This window comes from Salvelinus namaycush, chromosome 7 (assembly GCF_016432855.1).
Source record: "Salvelinus namaycush isolate Seneca chromosome 7, SaNama_1.0, whole genome shotgun sequence".
NCBI classification, from domain to species: domain Eukaryota; kingdom Metazoa; phylum Chordata; class Actinopteri; order Salmoniformes; family Salmonidae; genus Salvelinus; species Salvelinus namaycush.
This window is the reverse complement of record NC_052313.1, coordinates 58,601,495-58,619,836: the sequence shown is the minus strand read 5'-3', so window position 1 is coordinate 58,619,836 and position 18,342 is coordinate 58,601,495. Positions and strand designations below refer to the sequence as shown.

Below are 18,342 nucleotides of genomic sequence, written 5' to 3'. Positions count from 1 at the left end.
CTCAACTGAATACCCACGGCGTAGCGAAATAGAGGCACTTTGAGTGAAGTACGCGTTGGTTTACTTACAATCATTCAACAGATTAAAACCATCCGCGGATCAAAGTTGATCTGGAAATCTGCTTGCCTGGATAGAACGCAACCATGGCGGATGCTGCAGCCGAATACGGCGTGAAAGTAATGTGCCGATTCAGGCCACTAAATGAATCCGAAATAACAAGAGGAGACAAATACATCCCCAAATTTAAAGAAGACGACACCGTGGTTATAACTGTAAGTGCCGCATATAATAGTTAATTTATCTGCTGAATATAACGTTGCTTGTGTAGGTAGGTTTATTGTTGCCACGACTAGACTACTGAAACACCAGCAAAACGCGCAGAGGAAATGTGCAATGCAGTGAGCATTTCCAATAGAGCGCCCAATGTATTGACAATCTTTACACGCAGCACATTGGATTGTAGCCTATAGATTTTTGTTTAAAAAAAAATATGTGGCAACTTCCACAAACATCCCAAAAAATGCTTGTGACCCTTTGCAGAGCATTTGTTGGTAGCCTACATGTTTTGATTGTGTTGCGCTGTAGCTATCTCCAGCGGCAGTTGATGGCCTGAGATGGAGCATTGGGAATTGTTGTCAGACAGGGCCTGGGCCATTGCCAGAGAGAGACAGGGACCCGGGGCTGTTGCCAGAGAGGCAGATTGTGCTTTGACACTGCTGTTATGCGGTATTCACTCTGCTGAGATGGCAGATTCCAGGTGGCTAACATACTGTTCTTCTCTGTCACCTGTGGTGAATGGAAGCACTCATCATAGGAAAATAACCGCATAAGGCATTTCCTCTCATTCTACTAACATAAAGCACACGCAGCCTATACCTTTGAATGTATTGATTGGATTGGATCTAATAGGATTTATTTAATGTTACTCATTTAAAAGTGGCAAGCCTGTTAAATTGATGTCTAGGGATTACAGTACAGTAGTTGGATGACTGGCTTGGCTTGAATGATTCTTCAAGTTCAGGTTATCAGCTAGTGGCAAGGGAGACATGCACTTCTCCAGCCTTACGCTCTGTGTGCCCATCACCTGCCTAATCAATATACACTATATATACAAAAGTATGTGGACATCCCTTCAAATGAATGGATTCAGCTATTTCAGCCGCACCTGTTGCTGACAGGTGTGTAAAATCGAACACGTAGCCGTGCAATCTCCATAGACAAACATTGGCAGTAGTATGGCCTTACTGAAGAGCTTAGTGACACTGTCATAGGATGCCACCTTCCAAACAAGTCAGTTGGTCAAATTTCTTCCCTAATAGAGCTGCCCCGGTCAACTGTAAGTGCTTTTATTGTGAAGTGGAATCATCTGTGAGCAACAGCAGCTCAGCCGTGAAGTGGTAGGCCACACAAGCTATCAGAACAGAACCTCTGAAGCGAGTAGCGCTTAAAAAACCGTCTGTCCTCGGTTACAACACACACTACTGAGTTCCATACTGCCTCTGGAAGCAACGGCAGCACAAGAACTGTTTGTTGGGAGCTTCATGAAATGGGTTTCCATGGCCGAGCAGCCGCACACAAGCCTAAGATCAACATCTGCAATGCCATGCCTCGGCTGGAGTGATGTAAAGCTCGCCGCCATTGGACTCTGGAGCAGTGGAAATGCGTTCTCTGGGGTGATGAATCACGCTTCACCATCTGGCAGCACGACTGACGAATCTGGGTTTGGCGGATGCCAGGAGAACACTACCTGCCCGAATGCATAGTGCCAACTGTAAAGTTTGGTGGAAGAGGAATTATGGTCTGGGGCTGTTTTTCATGCATCGGACTAGGCCCCTTAGTTCCATTGAAGGAAAATCTTAACGCTACAGCATACAATGACATTCTAGATTATCCTTTGCTTGCAACTTTGTGGCAACAGTTTGGGAAAGGCCCTTTCCTGTTTCAGCAAGACAATGCCACCGTGCACAAAGCAAGGTCGATACAGAAATGGTTTGTGAGATGGTGTGGAAGAACTTGACTGGCTTGCACAGTGCCCTGACCTCAACCCCATCAAACACCTTTGGGATGAATTGAAACACTGACTGCGAGCCAGGCCTATTCACCCAACATCAGTACCCGACCTCCCTAATGCTCTTGTGGCTGAATAAAAGCAAATCCCCGCCGCAATGTTCCAACATCTAGTGGAGAGGCTGTTACAGCAGCAAAGGGAGGACCAATTCCATATTAATGCCCATGAATTTGGAATAAGACGTTCGACAAGCAAGTATCGACATAGATTCTCACAAAACATCTACATAAGAACTAAAGGTCTTATTTTGCATGCTCAAGTGCAGCATTTTATTAAAAAGTCTTCTGTACAGAAGGCCTACAGAGCTCTCATTACAATAGCTTGTCTGTCTGGTAACAGTATCTCGTCATTATGCTCCTCCCCTTGCTCAACACCCGTTCAGTGTTCATGTATTATGCATAAGGTTGCCTGCCTGCCATCATAATGAAACATTGTGTCAGTGTGTGTGTTAAGGAAGTACACTGTATACCACATATTTACCGAATATAATATGAAATTGAGGCCTAATACAGTTGTGTATTATGAAGGCCTATGAGATCTCACATGAATCACTTTAGTACCAGAGAAAGAACAAAAGCCTCTGTTTAAAGCAGTAGGCCTGTTAGCTGTTACAGACATCAATGCATTCTCCTGTAGCCTGCAGACAGCTCAGCTGGTACAGACATCTCCTCGTTCTCCTGTAGCCTGCAGACAGCTCAGCTGGTACAGACATCTCCTCGTTCTCCTGTAGCCTGCAGACAGCTCAGCTGGTACAGACATCTCCTCGTTCTCCTGTAGCCTGCAGACAGCTCAGCTGGTGCAGACAGCTCAGCTGGTACAGACGTCTCCTCGTTCTCCTGTAGCCTGCAGACAGCTCAGCTGGTACAGACATCTCCTCGTTCTCCTGTAGCCTGCAGACAGCTCAGCTGGTACAGACCTCTCCTCATTCTCCTGTAGCCTGCAGACAGCTCAGCTGGTACAGACATCTCCTCGTTCTCCTGTAGCCTGCAGACAGCTCAGCTGGTACAGACATCTCCTCGTTCTCCTGTAGCCTGCAGACAGCTCAGCTGGTACAGACGTCTCCTCGTTCTCCTGTAGCCTGCAGACAGCTCAGCTGGTACAGACGTCTCCTCGTTCTCCTGTAGCCTGCAGACAGCTCAGCTGGTACAGACGTCTCCTCGTTCTCCTGTAGCCTGCAGACAGCTCAGCTGGTACAGACGTCTCCTCGTTCTCCTGTAGCCTGCAGACAGCTCAGCTGGTACAGACGTCTCCTCGTTCTCCTGTAGCCTGCAGACAGCTCAGCTGGTACAGACGTCTCCTCGTTCTCCTGTAGCCTGCAGACAGCTCAGCTGCTGACAGGCTGGTTGTCAAATGAGGGAGTCCTGTGTTGTGTCCGTCCCCATAGACCAGGCTGGATAGTGTTGATCAAACCAGCTGCTTGTAGCTCTATTGTAATTGTCTCACAAGCTCTGCTATTGATTATTAATTATCATTCACAAGTTCTGCTATTTATTACCGATTACCATTCACAAGCTCTGCTATTGATTATTAATTATCATTCACAAGCTCTGCTATTGATTATTAATTATCATTCACAAGCTATGCTATTGATTACCGATTACCATTCACAAGCTCTGCTATTGATTATTGATTACCATTCATATAGTGTTGTTAGAGAGAATGCAGTATGAGGTGGTATTGAGCTCCCATTTACCCATGACCTCTTTCCCATAGAGCTCTGTAATCACTGTGCATTTTGTCTGTTCTGGACAGGGTAAACCATATGTCTTTGACCGCGTCCTGCCTCCCAACACAGCCCAGGAGCAGGTCTACGATGCCTGTGCCAAACAGATTGTTAAAGGTAAGCTAACCTCAAACAGGTTGTTGAAGGTAGGCTAACCCCAGACAGATTGTTGAAGATAGGCTAAGCCCAGAAAGGTTGTTGAAGGTAGGCTAACCCTAGACAGGTTGTTGAAGGTAGGCTAAGCCCAGACAGGTTGTTGAAGATAGGCTAACCCCAGACAGGTTGTTGAAGGTAGACTAACCCCAGACAGGTTGTTGAAGGTAGGCTAACCCCAGACAGGTTGTTGAAGGTAGACTAACCCCAGACAGGTTGTTGAAGGTAGACTAACCCCAGACAGAGTGTTGAAGGTAGGCTAACCCCAGACAGGTTGTTGAAGGTAGGCTAACCCCAGACAGGTTGTTGAAGGTAGGCTAACCCCAGACAGATTGTTGAAGGTAGGCTAACCCCAGACAGGTTGTTGAAGGTAGACTAACCCCAGACAGGTTGTTGAAGGTAGGCTAACCCCAGACAGGTTGTTGAAGGTAGACTAACCCCAGACAGATTGTTGAAGGTAGGCTAACCCCAGACAGGTTGTTGAAGGTAGACTAACCCCAGACAGGTTGTTGAAGGTAGGCTAACCCCAGACAGATTGTTGAAGGTAGGCTAACCCCAGACAGGTTGTTGAAGGTAGGCTAACCCCAGACAGTTTGATGAAGGTAGGCTAAGCCCAGACAGATTGTTGAAGGTAGGCTAACCCCAGAAAGGTTGTTGAAGGTAGGCTAACCCCAGACAGGTTGTTGAAGGTAGACTAACCCCAGACAGGTTGTTGAAGGTAGACTAACCCCAGACAGGTTGTTGAAGGTAGACTAACCCCAGACAGGTTGTTGAAGGTAGGCTAACCCCAGACAGATTGTTGAAGGTAGGCTAACCCCAGACAGGTTGTTGAAGGTAGGCTAACCCCAGACAGGTTGTTGAAGGTAGGCTAACCCCAGACAGGTTGTTGAAGGTAGACTAACCCCAGACAGGTTGTTGAAGGTAGACTAACCCCAGACAGGTTGTTGAAGGTAGGCTAACCCCAGACAGGTTGTTGAAGGTAGACTAACCCCAGACAGGTTGTTGAAGGTAGACTAACCCCAGACAGGTTGTTGAAGGTAGGCTAACCCCAGACAGATTGTTGAAGGTAGGCTAACCCCAGACAGGTTGTTGAAGGTAGACTAACCCCAGACAGGTTGTTGAAGGTAGGCTAACCCCAGACAGGTTGTTGAAGGTAGGCTAACCCCAGACAGGTTGTTGAAGGTAGACTAACCCCAGACAGGTTGTTGAAGGTAGGCTAACCCCAGACAGATTGTTGAAGGTAGGCTAACCCCAGACAGGTTGTTGAAGGTAGACTAACCCCAGACAGGTTGTTGAAGGTAGGCTAACCCCAGACAGGTTGTTGAAGGTAGGCTAACCCCAGACAGGTTGTTGAAGGTAGGCTAACCCCAGACAGGTTGTTGAAGGTAGGCTAACCCCAGACAGGTTGTTGAAGGTAGGCTAACCCCAGACAGGTTGTTGAAGATAGACTAACCCCAGACAGGTTGTTGAAGGTAGGCTAACCCCAGACAGGTTGTTGAAGGTAGGCTAACCCCAGACAGGTTGTTGAAGGTAGGCTAACCCCAGACAGGTTGTTGAAGGTAGGCTAACCCCAGACAGGTTGTTGAAGGTAGGCTAACCCCAGACAGGTTGTTGAAGGTAGACTAACCCCAGACAGGTTGTTGAAGGTAGGCTAAGCCCAGACAGGTTGTTGAAGGTAGGCTAAGCCCAGACAGGTTGTTGAAGGTAGGCTAACCCCAGACAGGTTGTTGAAGGTAGGCTAAGCCCAGACAGGTTGTTGAAAATAGACTAACCCCAGACAGGTTGTTGAAGGTAGGCTAACCCCAGACAGAGTGTTGAAGGTAGGCTAACCCCAGACAGGTTGTTGAAGGTAGGCTAACCCCAGACAGAGTGTTGAAGGTAGACTAACCCCAGACAGATTGTTGAAGGTAGGCTAACCCCAGACAGGTTGTTGAAGGTAGACTAACCCCAGACAGGTTGTTGAAGGTAGGCTAACCCCAGACAGATTGTTGAAGGTAGACTAACCCCAGACAGGTTGTTGAAGGTAGACTAACCCCAGACAGAGTGTTGAAGGTAGGCTAACCCCAGACAGATTGTTGAAGATAGGCTAACCCCAGACAGGTTGTTGAAGTTAGGCTAACCCCAGACAGAGTGTTGAAGGTAGGCTAACCCCAGACAGGTTGTTGAAGGTAGACTAACCCCAGACAGGTTGTTGAAGGTAGGCTAAGCCCAGACAGGTTGTTGAAGGTAGACTAACCCCAGACAGGTTGTTGAAGGTAGGCTAAGCCCAGACAGATTGTTGAAGGTAGGCTAACCCCAGACAGGTTGTTGAAGGTAGACTAACCCCAGACAGGTTGTTGAAGGTAGACTAACCCCAGACAGGTTGTTGAAGGTAGGCTAAGCCCAGACAGGTTGTTGAAGGTAGACTAACCCCAGACAGGTTGTTGAAGGTAGGCTAACCCCAGACAGGTTGTTGAAGGTAGGCTAACCCCAGACAGGTTGATGAAGGTAGGCTAACCCCAGACAGGTTGTTGAAGGTAGACTATCCCCAGACAGGTTGTTGAAGGTAGGCTAACCCCAGACAGGTTGTTGAAGCTAGACTAACCCCAGACAGGTTGTTGAAGGTAGACTAACCCCAGACAGGTTGTTGAAGGTAGGCTAACCCCAGACAGATTGTTGAAGGTAGGCTAACCCCAGACAGGTTGTTGAAGGTAGACTAACCCCAGACAGGTTGTTGAAGGTAGGCTAACCCCAGACAGGTTGTTGAAGGTAGGCTAACCCCAGACAGGTTGTTGAAGGTAGGCTAACCCCAGACAGGTTGTTGAAGGTAGGCTAACCCCAGACAGGTTGTTGAAGGTAGGCTAACCCCAGACAGGTTGTTGAAGATAGACTAACCCCAGACAGGTTGTTGAAGGTAGGCTAACCCCAGACAGGTTGTTGAAGGTAGGCTAACCCCAGACAGGTTGTTGAAGGTAGGCTAACCCCAGACAGGTTGTTGAAGGTAGGCTAACCCCAGACAGGTTGTTGAAGGTAGGCTAACCCCAGACAGGTTGTTGAAGGTAGACTAACCCCAGACAGGTTGTTGAAGGTAGGCTAAGCCCAGACAGGTTGTTGAAGGTAGGCTAAGCCCAGACAGGTTGTTGAAGGTAGGCTAACCCCAGACAGGTTGTTGAAGGTAGGCTAAGCCCAGACAGGTTGTTGAAAATAGACTAACCCCAGACAGGTTGTTGAAGGTAGGCTAACCCCAGACAGAGTGTTGAAGGTAGGCTAACCCCAGACAGGTTGTTGAAGGTAGGCTAACCCCAGACAGAGTGTTGAAGGTAGACTAACCCCAGACAGATTGTTGAAGGTAGGCTAACCCCAGACAGGTTGTTGAAGGTAGACTAACCCCAGACAGGTTGTTGAAGGTAGGCTAACCCCAGACAGATTGTTGAAGGTAGACTAACCCCAGACAGGTTGTTGAAGGTAGACTAACCCCAGACAGAGTGTTGAAGGTAGGCTAACCCCAGACAGATTGTTGAAGATAGGCTAACCCCAGACAGGTTGTTGAAGGTAGGCTAACCCCAGACAGAGTGTTGAAGGTAGGCTAACCCCAGACAGGTTGTTGAAGGTAGACTAACCCCAGACAGGTTGTTGAAGGTAGGCTAAGCCCAGACAGGTTGTTGAAGGTAGACTAACCCCAGACAGGTTGTTGAAGGTAGGCTAAGCCCAGACAGATTGTTGAAGGTAGGCTAACCCCAGACAGGTTGTTGAAGGTAGACTAACCCCAGACAGGTTGTTGAAGGTAGACTAACCCCAGACAGGTTGTTGAAGGTAGGCTAAGCCCAGACAGGTTGTTGAAGGTAGACTAACCCCAGACAGGTTGTTGAAGGTAGGCTAACCCCAGACAGGTTGTTGAAGGTAGGCTAACCCCAGACAGGTTGATGAAGGTAGGCTAACCCCAGACAGGTTGTTGAAGGTAGACTATCCCCAGACAGGTTGTTGAAGGTAGGCTAACCCCAGACAGGTTGTTGAAGCTAGACTAACCCCAGACAGGTTGTTGAAGGTAGACTAACCCCAGACAGGTTGTTGAAGGTAGGCTAACCCCAGACAGGTTGTTGAAGGTAGGCTAAGCCCAGACAGGTTGTTGAAGGTAGACTAACCCCAGACAGATTGTTGAAGGTAGGCTAACCCCAGACAGGTTGTTGAAGGTAGGCTAACCCCAGACAGGTTGTTGAAGGTAGACTAACCCCAGACAGGTTGTTGAAGGTAGGCTAACCCCAGACAGGTTGTTGAAGGTAGGCTAACCCCAGACAGGTTGTTGAAGGTAGACTAACCCCAGACAGATTGTTGAAGGTAGGCTAACCCCAGACAGATTGTTGAAGGTAGACTAACCCTAGACAGGTTGTTGAAGGTAGACTAACCCCAGACAGGTTGTTGAAGGTAGGCTAACCCCAGACAGGTTGTTGAAGGTAGGCTAACCCCAGACAGGTTGTTGAAGGTAGACTAACCCCAGACAGGTTGTTGAAGGTAGGCTAAGCCCAGACAGGTTGTTGAAGGTAGACTAACCCCAGACAGGTTGTTGAAGGTAGGCTAACCCCAGACAGGTTGTTGAAGGTAGACTAACCCCAGACAGGTTGTTGAAGGTAGGCTAACCCCAGACAGGTTGTTGAAGGTAGGCTAACCCCAGACAGGTTGTTGAAGGTAGACTAACCCCAGACAGGTTGTTGAAGGTAGACTAACCCCAGACAGGTTGTTGAAGGTAGGCTAACCCCAGACAGGTTGTTGAAGGTAGACTAACCCCAGACAGGTTGTTGAAGGTAGGGTAAGCCCAGACAGAGTGTTGAAGGTAGGCTAACCCCAGACAGGTTGTTGAAGGTAGACTAACCCCAGACAGGTTGTTGAAGGTAGGCTAACCCCAGACAGGTTGTTGAAGGTAGACTAACCCCAGACAGGTTGTTGAAGGTAGGCTAACCCCAGACAGAGTGTTGAAGGTAGACTAACCCCAGACAGGTTGTTGAAGGTAGGCTAACCCCAGACAGAGTGTTGAAGGTAGGCTAACCCCAGACAGAGTGTTGAAGGTAGGCTAACCCCAGACAGGTTGTTGAAGGTAGGCTAACCCCAGACAGAGTGTTGAAGGTAGGCTAACCCCAGACAGAGTGTTGAAGGTAGGCTAACCCCAGACAGAGTGTTGAAGGTAGACTAACCCCAGACAGAGTGTTGAAGGTAGGCTAACCCCAGACAGAGTGTTGAAGGTAGGCTAACCCCAGACAGAGTGTTGAAGGTAGGCTAACCCCAGACAGAGTGTTGAAGGTAGACTAACCCCAGACAGGTTGTTGAAGGTAGGCTAACCCCAGACAGAGTGTTGAAGGTAGGCTAACCCCAGACAGATTGTTGAAGGTAGGCTAACCCCAGACAGGTTGTTGAAGGTAGGCTAACCCCAGACAGAGTGTTGAAGGTAGACTAACCCCAGACAGGTTGTTGAAGGTAGGCTAACCCCAGACAGGTTGTTGAAGGTAGGCTAACCCCAGACAGAGTGTTGAAGGTAGACTAACCCCAGACAGATTGTTGAAGGTAGGCTAACCCCAGACAGAGTGTTGAAGATAGGCTAACCCCAGACAGGTTGTTGAAGGTAGGCTAACCCCAGACAGAGTGTTGAAGTTAGGCTAACCCCAGACAGGTTGTTGAAGGTAGGCTAACCCCAGACAGAGTGTTGAAGTTAGGCTAACCCCAGACAGATTGTTGAAGGTAGACTAACCCCAGACAGGTTGTTGAAGGTAGACTAACCCCAGACAGAGTGTTGAAGGTAGGCTAACCCCAGACAGAGTGTTGAAGGTAGGCTAACCCCAGACAGAGTGTTGAAGGTAGGCTAACCCCAGACAGGTTGTTGAAGGTAGGCTAACCCCAGACAGGTTGTTGAAGGTAGGCTAAGCCCAGACAGGTTGTTGAAGGTAGGCTAACCCCAGACAGGTTGTTGAAGGTAGACTAACCCCAGACAGGTTGTTGAAGGTAGACTAACCCCAGACAGGTTGTTGAAGGTAGGCTAACCCCAGACAGAGTGTTGAAGGTTGACTAACCCCAGACAGGTTGTTGAAGGTAGACTAACCCCAGACAGGTTGTTGAAGGTAGGCTAACCCCAGACAGATTGTTGAAGGTAGACTAACCCCAGACAGGTTGTTGAAGGTAGACTAACCCCAGACAGAGTGTTGAAAGTAGGCTAACCCCAGACAGATTGTTGAAGATAGGCTAACCCCAGACAGGTTGTTGAAGGTAGGCTAACCCCAGACAGAGTGTTGAAGGTAGGCTAACCCCAGACAGGTTGTTGAAGGTAGACTAACCACAGACAGGTTGTTGAAGGTAGGCTAAGCCCAGACAGGTTGTTGAAGGTAGACTAACCCCAGACAGGTTGTTGAAGGTAGGCTAAGCCCAGACAGATTGTTGAAGGTAGGCTAACCCCAGACAGGTTGTTGAAGGTAGACTAACCCCAGACAGGTTGTTGAAGGTAGACTAACCCCAGACAGGTTGTTGAAGTTAGGCTAAGCCCAGACAGGTTGTTGAAGGTAGACTAACCCCAGACAGGTTGTTGAAGGTAGGCTAACCCCAGACAGGTTGTTGAAGGTAGGCTAACCCCAGACAGGTTGATGAAGGTAGGCTAACCCCAGACAGGTTGTTGAAGGTAGACTAACCCCAGACAGGTTGTTGAAGGTAGGCTAACCCCAGACAGGTTGTTGAAGGTAGACTAACCCCAGACAGGTTGTTGAAGGTAGACTAACCCCAGACAGGTTGTTGAAGGTAGGCTAACCCCAGACAGGTTGTTGAAGGTAGGCTAAGCCCAGACAGGTTGTTGAAGGTAGACTAACCCCAGACAGGTTGTTGAAGGTAGGCTAACCCCAGACAGGTTGTTGAAGGTAGGCTAACCCCAGACAGGTTGTTGAAGGTAGACTAACCCCAGACAGGTTGTTGAAGGTAGGCTAACCCCAGACAGGTTGTTGAAGGTAGGCTAACCCCAGACAGGTTGTTGAAGGTAGACTAACCCAAGACAGATTGTTGAAGGTAGGCTAACCCCAGACAGATTGTTGAAGGTAGACTAACCCTAGACAGGTTGTTGAAGGTAGACTAACCCCAGACAGGTTGTTGAAGGTAGGCTAACCCCAGACAGGTTGTTGAAGGTAGGCTAACCCCAGACAGGTTGTTGAAGGTAGGCTAACCCCAGACAAGTTGTTGAAGGTAGGCTAACCCCAGACAGGTTGTTGAAGGTAGACTAACCCCAGACAGGTTGTTGAAGGTAGGCTAACCCCAGACAGGTTGTTGAAGGTAGGCTAACCCCAGACAGGTTGTTGAAGGTAGACTAACCCCAGACAGGTTGTTGAAGGTAGGCTAACCCCAGACAGGTTGTTGAAGGTAGACTAACCCCAGACAGGTTGTTGAAGGTAGGCTAACCCCAGACAGGTTGTTGAAGGTAGACTAACCCCAGACAGGTTGTTGAAGGTAGACTAACCCCAGACAGGTTGTTGAAGGTAGGCTAACCCCAGACAGGTTGTTGAAGGTAGACTAACCCCAGACAGGTTGTTGAAGGTAGACTAACCCCAGACAGGTTGTTGAAGGTAGGCTAACCCCAGACAGGTTGTTGAAGGTAGGCTAAGCCCAGACAGGTTGTTGAAGGTAGACTAACCCAGACAGGTTGTTGAAGGTAGACTAACCCCAGACAGATTGTTGAAGGTAGGCTAACCCCAGACAGGTTGTTGAAGGTAGGCTAACCCCAGACAGGTTGTTGAAGGTAGACTAACCCCAGACAGGTTGTTGAAGGTAGGCTAACCCCAGACAGAGTGTTGAAGGTAGACTAACCCCAGACAGGTTGTTGAAGGTAGACTAACCCCAGACAGGTTGTTGAAGGTAGGCTAACCCCAGACAGAGTGTTGAAGGTAGACTAACCCCAGACAGGTTGTTGAAGGTAGGCTAACCCCAGACAGAGTGTTGAAGGTAGACTAACCCCAGACAGAGTGTTGAAGGTAGACTAACCCCAGACAGGTTGTTGAAGGTAGGCTAACCCCAGACAGAGTGTTGAAGGTAGGCTAACCCCAGACAGATTGTTGAAGGTAGGCTAACCCCAGACAGGTTGTTGAAGGTAGGCTAACCCCAGACAGGTTGTTGAAGGTAGACTAACCCCAGACAGGTTGTTGAAGGTAGGCTAACCCCAGACAGATTGTTGAAGGTAGGCTAACCCCAGACAGAGTGTTGAAGGTAGGCTAAGCCCAGACAGGTTGTTGAAAATAGACTAACCCCAGACAGGTTGTTGAAGGTAGGCTAACCCCAGACAGAGTGTTGAAGGTAGGCTAACCCCAGACAGGTTGTTGAAGGTAGGCTAACCCCAGACAGAGTGTTGAAGGTAGACTAACCCCAGACAGATTGTTGAAGGTAGGCTAACCCCAGACAGAGTGTTGAAGATAGGCTAACCCCAGACAGGTTGTTGAAGGTAGGCTAACCCCAGACAGAGTGTTGAAGTTAGGCTAACCCCAGACAGGTTGTTGAAGGTAGGCTAACCCCAGACAGAGTGTTGAAGTTAGGCTAACCCCAGACAGATTGTTGAAGGTAGACTAACCCCAGACAGGTTGTTGAAGGTAGACTAACCCCAGACAGAGTGTTGAAGGTAGGCTAACCCCAGACAGAGTGTTGAAGGTAGGCTAACCCCAGACAGAGTGTTGAAGGTAGGCTAACCCCAGACAGGTTGTTGAAGGTAGGCTAACCCCAGACAGGTTGTTGAAGGTAGGCTAAGCCCAGACAGGTTGTTGAAGGTAGGCTAACCCCAGACAGGTTGTTGAAGGTAGACTAACCCCAGACAGGTTGTTGAAGGTAGACTAACCCCAGACAGGTTGTTGAAGGTAGGCTAACCCCAGACAGAGTGTTGAAGGTTGACTAACCCCAGACAGGTTGTTGAAGGTAGACTAACCCCAGACAGGTTGTTGAAGGTAGGCTAACCCCAGACAGATTGTTGAAGGTAGACTAACCCCAGACAGGTTGTTGAAGGTAGACTAACCCCAGACAGAGTGTTGAAAGTAGGCTAACCCCAGACAGATTGTTGAAGATAGGCTAACCCCAGACAGGTTGTTGAAGGTAGGCTAACCCCAGACAGAGTGTTGAAGGTAGGCTAACCCCAGACAGGTTGTTGAAGGTAGACTAACCACAGACAGGTTGTTGAAGGTAGGCTAAGCCCAGACAGGTTGTTGAAGGTAGACTAACCCCAGACAGGTTGTTGAAGGTAGGCTAAGCCCAGACAGATTGTTGAAGGTAGGCTAACCCCAGACAGGTTGTTGAAGGTAGACTAACCCCAGACAGGTTGTTGAAGGTAGACTAACCCCAGACAGGTTGTTGAAGTTAGGCTAAGCCCAGACAGGTTGTTGAAGGTAGACTAACCCCAGACAGGTTGTTGAAGGTAGGCTAACCCCAGACAGGTTGTTGAAGGTAGGCTAACCCCAGACAGGTTGATGAAGGTAGGCTAACCCCAGACAGGTTGTTGAAGGTAGACTAACCCCAGACAGGTTGTTGAAGGTAGGCTAACCCCAGACAGGTTGTTGAAGGTAGACTAACCCCAGACAGGTTGTTGAAGGTAGACTAACCCCAGACAGGTTGTTGAAGGTAGGCTAACCCCAGACAGGTTGTTGAAGGTAGGCTAAGCCCAGACAGGTTGTTGAAGGTAGACTAACCCCAGACAGGTTGTTGAAGGTAGGCTAACCCCAGACAGGTTGTTGAAGGTAGGCTAACCCCAGACAGGTTGTTGAAGGTAGACTAACCCCAGACAGGTTGTTGAAGGTAGGCTAACCCCAGACAGGTTGTTGAAGGTAGGCTAACCCCAGACAGGTTGTTGAAGGTAGACTAACCCAAGACAGATTGTTGAAGGTAGGCTAACCCCAGACAGATTGTTGAAGGTAGGACTAACCCTAGACAGGTTGTTGAAGGTAGACTAACCCCAGACAGGTTGTTGAAGGTAGGCTAACCCCAGACAGGTTGTTGAAGGTAGGCTAACCCCAGACAGGTTGTTGAAGGTAGGCTAACCCCAGACAAGTTGTTGAAGGTAGGCTAACCCCAGACAGGTTGTTGAAGGTAGACTAACCCCAGACAGGTTGTTGAAGGTAGGCTAACCCCAGACAGGTTGTTGAAGGTAGGCTAACCCCAGACAGGTTGTTGAAGGTAGACTAACCCCAGACAGGTTGTTGAAGGTAGGCTAACCCCAGACAGGTGTTGAAGGTAGACTAACCCCAGACAGGTTGTTGAAGGTAGGCTAACCCCAGACAGGTTGTTGAAGGTAGACTAACCCCAGACAGGTTGTTGAAGGTAGACTAACCCCAGACAGGTTGTTGAAGGTAGGCTAACCCCAGACAGGTTGTTGAAGGTAGACTAACCCCAGACAGGTTGTTGAAGGTAGACTAACCCCAGACAGGTTGTTGAAGGTAGGCTAACCCCAGACAGGTTGTTGAAGGTAGCTAAGCCCCAGACAGGTTGTTGAAGGTAGACTAACCCCAGACAGATTGTTGAAGGTAGGCTAACCCAGACAGGTTGTTGAAGGTAGGCTAACCCAGACAGGTTGTTGAAGGTAGACTAACCCCAGACAGGTTGTTGAAGGTAGGCTAACCCTCAGACAGGTTGTTGAAGGTAGGCTAACCCCAGACAGGTTGTTGAAGGTAGGACTAACCCCAGACAGGTTGTTGAAGGTAGGCTAACCCCAGACAGAGTGTTGAAGGTAGACTAACCCCAGACAGGTTGTTGAAGGTAGGCTAACCCCAGACAGGTTGTTGAAGGTAGACTAACCCCAGACAGGTTGTTGAAGGTAGGCTAACCCCAGACAGATTGTTGAAGGTAGGCTAACCCCAGACAGAGTGTTGAAGGTAGGCTAAGCCCAGACAGGTTGTTGAAAGTAGGACTAACCCCAGACAGGTTGTTGAAGGTAGGCTAACCCCAGACAGAGTGTTGAAGGTAGGCTAACCCCAGACAGGTTGTTGAAGGTAGGCTAACCCCAGACAGAGTGTTGAAGGTAGGCTAACCCCAGACAGAGTGTTGAAGGTAGACTAACCCCAGACAGGTTGTTGAAGGTAGACTAACCCCAGACAGGTTGTTGAAGGTAGGCTAACCCCAGACAGAGTGTTGAAGGTAGACTAACCCCAGACAGGTTGTTGAAGGTAGACTAACCCCAGACAGGTTGTTGAAGGTAGGCTAACCCCAGACAGATTGTTGAAGATAGGCTAACCCCAGACAGGTTGTTGAAGGTAGGCTAACCCCAGACAGAGTGTTGAAGGTAGGCTAACCCCAGACAGGTTGTTGAAGGTAGACTAACCCCAGACAGGTTGTTGAAGTTAGGCTAAGCCCAGACAGGTTGTTGAAGGTAGACTAACCCAGACAGGTTGTTGAAGGTAGGCTAAGCCCAGACAGATTGTTGAAGGTAGGCTAACCCCAGACAGGTTGTTGAAGGTAGACTAACCCCAGACAGGTTGTTGAAGGTAGACTAACCCCAGACAGGTTGTTGAAGGTAGGCTAAGCCCAGACAGGTTGTTGAAGGTAGACTAACCCCAGACAGGTTGTTGAAGGTAGGCTAACCCCAGACAGGTTGTTGAAGGTAGGCTAACCCCAGACAGGTTGATGAAGGTAGGCTAACCCCAGACAGGTTGTTGAAGGTAGACTAACCCCAGACAGGTTGTTGAAGGTAGGCTAACCCCAGACAGGTTGTTGAAGGTAGACTAACCCCAGACAGGTTGTTGAAGGTAGACTAACCCCAGACAGGTTTTTGAAGGTAGGCTAACCCCAGACAGGTTGTTGAAGGTAGGCTAAGTCCAGACAGGTTGTTGAAGGTAGACTAACCCCAGACAGATTGTTGAAGGTAGGCTAACCCCAGACAGGTTGTTGAAGGTAGGCTAACCCCAGACGGGTTGTTGAAGGTAGACTAACCCCAGACAGGTTGTTGAAGGTAGGCTAACCCCAGACAGGTTGTTGAAGGTAGGCTAACCCCAGACAGGTTGTTGAAGGTAGACTAACCCCAGACAGGTTGTTGAAGGTAGGCTAACCTCAGACAGGTTGTTGAAGGTAGGCTAACCCCAGACAGGTTGTTGAAGGTAGACTAACCCCAGACAGGTTGTTGAAGGTAGGCTAACCCCAGACAGAGTGTTGAAGGTAGACTAACCCCAGACAGGTTGTTGAAGGTAGGCTAACCCCAGACAGGTTGTTGAAGGTAGACTAACCCCAGACAGGTTGTTGAAGGTAGGCTAACCCCAGACAGATTGTTGAAGGTAGGCTAACCCCAGACAGAGTGTTGAAGGTAGGCTAAGCCCAGACAGGTTGTTGAAAATAGACTAACCCCAGACAGGTTGTTGAAGGTAGGCTAACCCCAGACAGAGTGTTGAAGGTAGGCTAACCCCAGACAGGTTGTTGAAGGTAGGCTAACCCCAGACAGAGTGTTGAAGGTAGACTAACCCCAGACAGATTGTTGAAGGTAGGCTAACCCCAGACAGAGTGTTGAAGGTAGGCTAACCCCAGACAGGTTGTTGAAGGTAGGCTAACCCCAGACAGAGTGTTGAAGTTAGGCTAACCCCAGACAGATTGTTGAAGGTAGACTAACCCCAGACAGGTTGTTGAAGGTAGACTAACCCCAGACAGATTGTTGAAGGTAGGCTAACCCCAGACAGAGTGTTGAAGGTAGGCTAACCCCAGACAGGTTGTTGAAGGTAGGCTAACCCCAGGCAGGTTGTTGAAGGTAGGCTAAGCCCAGACAGGTTGTTGAAGGTAGGCTAACCCCAGACAGGTTGTTGAAGGTAGACTAACCCCAGACAGGTTGTTGAAGGTAGACTAACCCCAGACAGGTTGTTGAAGGTAGGCTAACCCCAGACAGAGTGTTGAAGGTAGACTAACCCCAGACAGGTTGTTGAAGGTAGACTAACCCCAGACAGGTTGTTGAAGGTAGGCTAACCCCAGACAGATTGTTGAAGGTAGACTAACCCCAGACAGGTTGTTGAAGGTAGACTAACCCCAGACAGAGTGTTGAAGGTAGGCTAACCCCAGACAGATTGTTGAAGATAGGCTAACCCCAGACAGGTTGTTGAAGGTAGGCTAACCCCAGACAGAGTGTTGAAGGTAGGCTAACCCCAGACAGGTTGTTGAAGGTAGACTAACCCCAGACAGGTTGTTGAAGTTAGGCTAAGCCCAGACAGGTTGTTGAAGGTAGACTAACCCCAGACAGGTTGTTGAAGGTAGGCTAAGCCCAGACAGATTGTTGAAGGTAGGCTAACCCCAGACAGGTTGTTGAAGGTAGACTAACCCCAGACAGGTTGTTGAAGGTAGACTAACCCCAGACAGGTTGTTGAAGGTAGGCTAAGCCCAGACAGGTTGTTGAAGGTAGACTAACCCCAGACAGGTTGTTGAAGGTAGGCTAACCCCAGACAGGTTGTTGAAGGTAGGCTAACCCCAGACAGGTTGATGAAGGTAGGCTAACCCCAGACAGGTTGTTGAAGGTAGACTAACCCCAGACAGGTTGTTGAAGGTAGGCTAACCCCAGACAGGTTGTTGAAGGTAGACTAACCCCAGACAGGTTGTTGAAGGTAGACTAACCCCAGACAGGTTTTTGAAGGTAGGCTAACCCCAGACAGGTTGTTGAAGGTAGGCTAAGCCCAGACAGGTTGTTGAAGGTAGACTAACCCCAGACAGATTGTTGAAGGTAGGCTAACCCCAGACAGGTTGTTGAAGGTAGGCTAACCCCAGACGGGTTGTTGAAGGTAGACTAACCCCAGACAGGTTGTTGAAGGTAGGCTAACCCCAGACAGGTTGTTGAAGGTAGGATAACCCCAGACAGGTTGTTGAAGGTAGGCTAAGCCCAGACAGGTTGTTGAAGGTAGACTAACCCCAGACAGATTGTTGAAGGTAGGCTAACCCCAGACAGGTTGTTGAAGGTAGGCTAACCCCAGACAGGTTGTTGAAGGTAGACTAACCCCAGACAGGTTGTTGAAGGTAGGCTAACCCCAGACAGGTTGTTGAAGGTAGGCTAACCCCAGACAGGTTGTTGAAGGTAGACTAACCCCAGACAGATTGTTGAAGGTAGGCTAACCCCAGACAGATTGTTGAAGGTAGACTAACCCCAGACAGGTTGTTGAAGGTAGACTAACCCCAGACAGGTTGTTGAAGGTAGGCTAACCCCAGACAGGTTGTTGAAGGTAGGCTAACCCCAGACAGGTTGTTGAAGGTAGACTAACCCCAGACAGATTGTTGAAGGTAGGCTAACCCCAGACAGATTGTTGAAGGTAGACTAACCCCAGACAGGTTGTTGAAGGTAGACTATCCCCAGACAGGTTGTTGAAGGTAGACTAACCCCAGACAGAGTGTTGAAGGTAGGCTAACCCCAGACAGGTTGTTGAAGGTAGGCTAACCCCAGACAGGTTGTTGAAGGTAGGCTAACCCCAGACAGGTT

The 18,342-nt window shown here is 49.0% G+C and overlaps 1 protein-coding gene across 1 annotated transcript in view; it reads left to right on the top strand.

The window, feature by feature from the left end:
- Window positions 1-143: 143 nt before the first annotated feature.
- The window catches only part of LOC120051524 (kinesin heavy chain-like), a 40,995-nt gene continuing 22,796 nt past the window's right edge, over window positions 144-18,342 (top strand). The window contains exons 1-2 of the mRNA XM_038998445.1: window positions 144-268; window positions 3,814-3,908. Of these exons, the coding sequence (XP_038854373.1) occupies window positions 144-268; window positions 3,814-3,908 (220 nt within the window). The remainder of the gene's footprint in view (window positions 269-3,813; window positions 3,909-18,342) is intronic.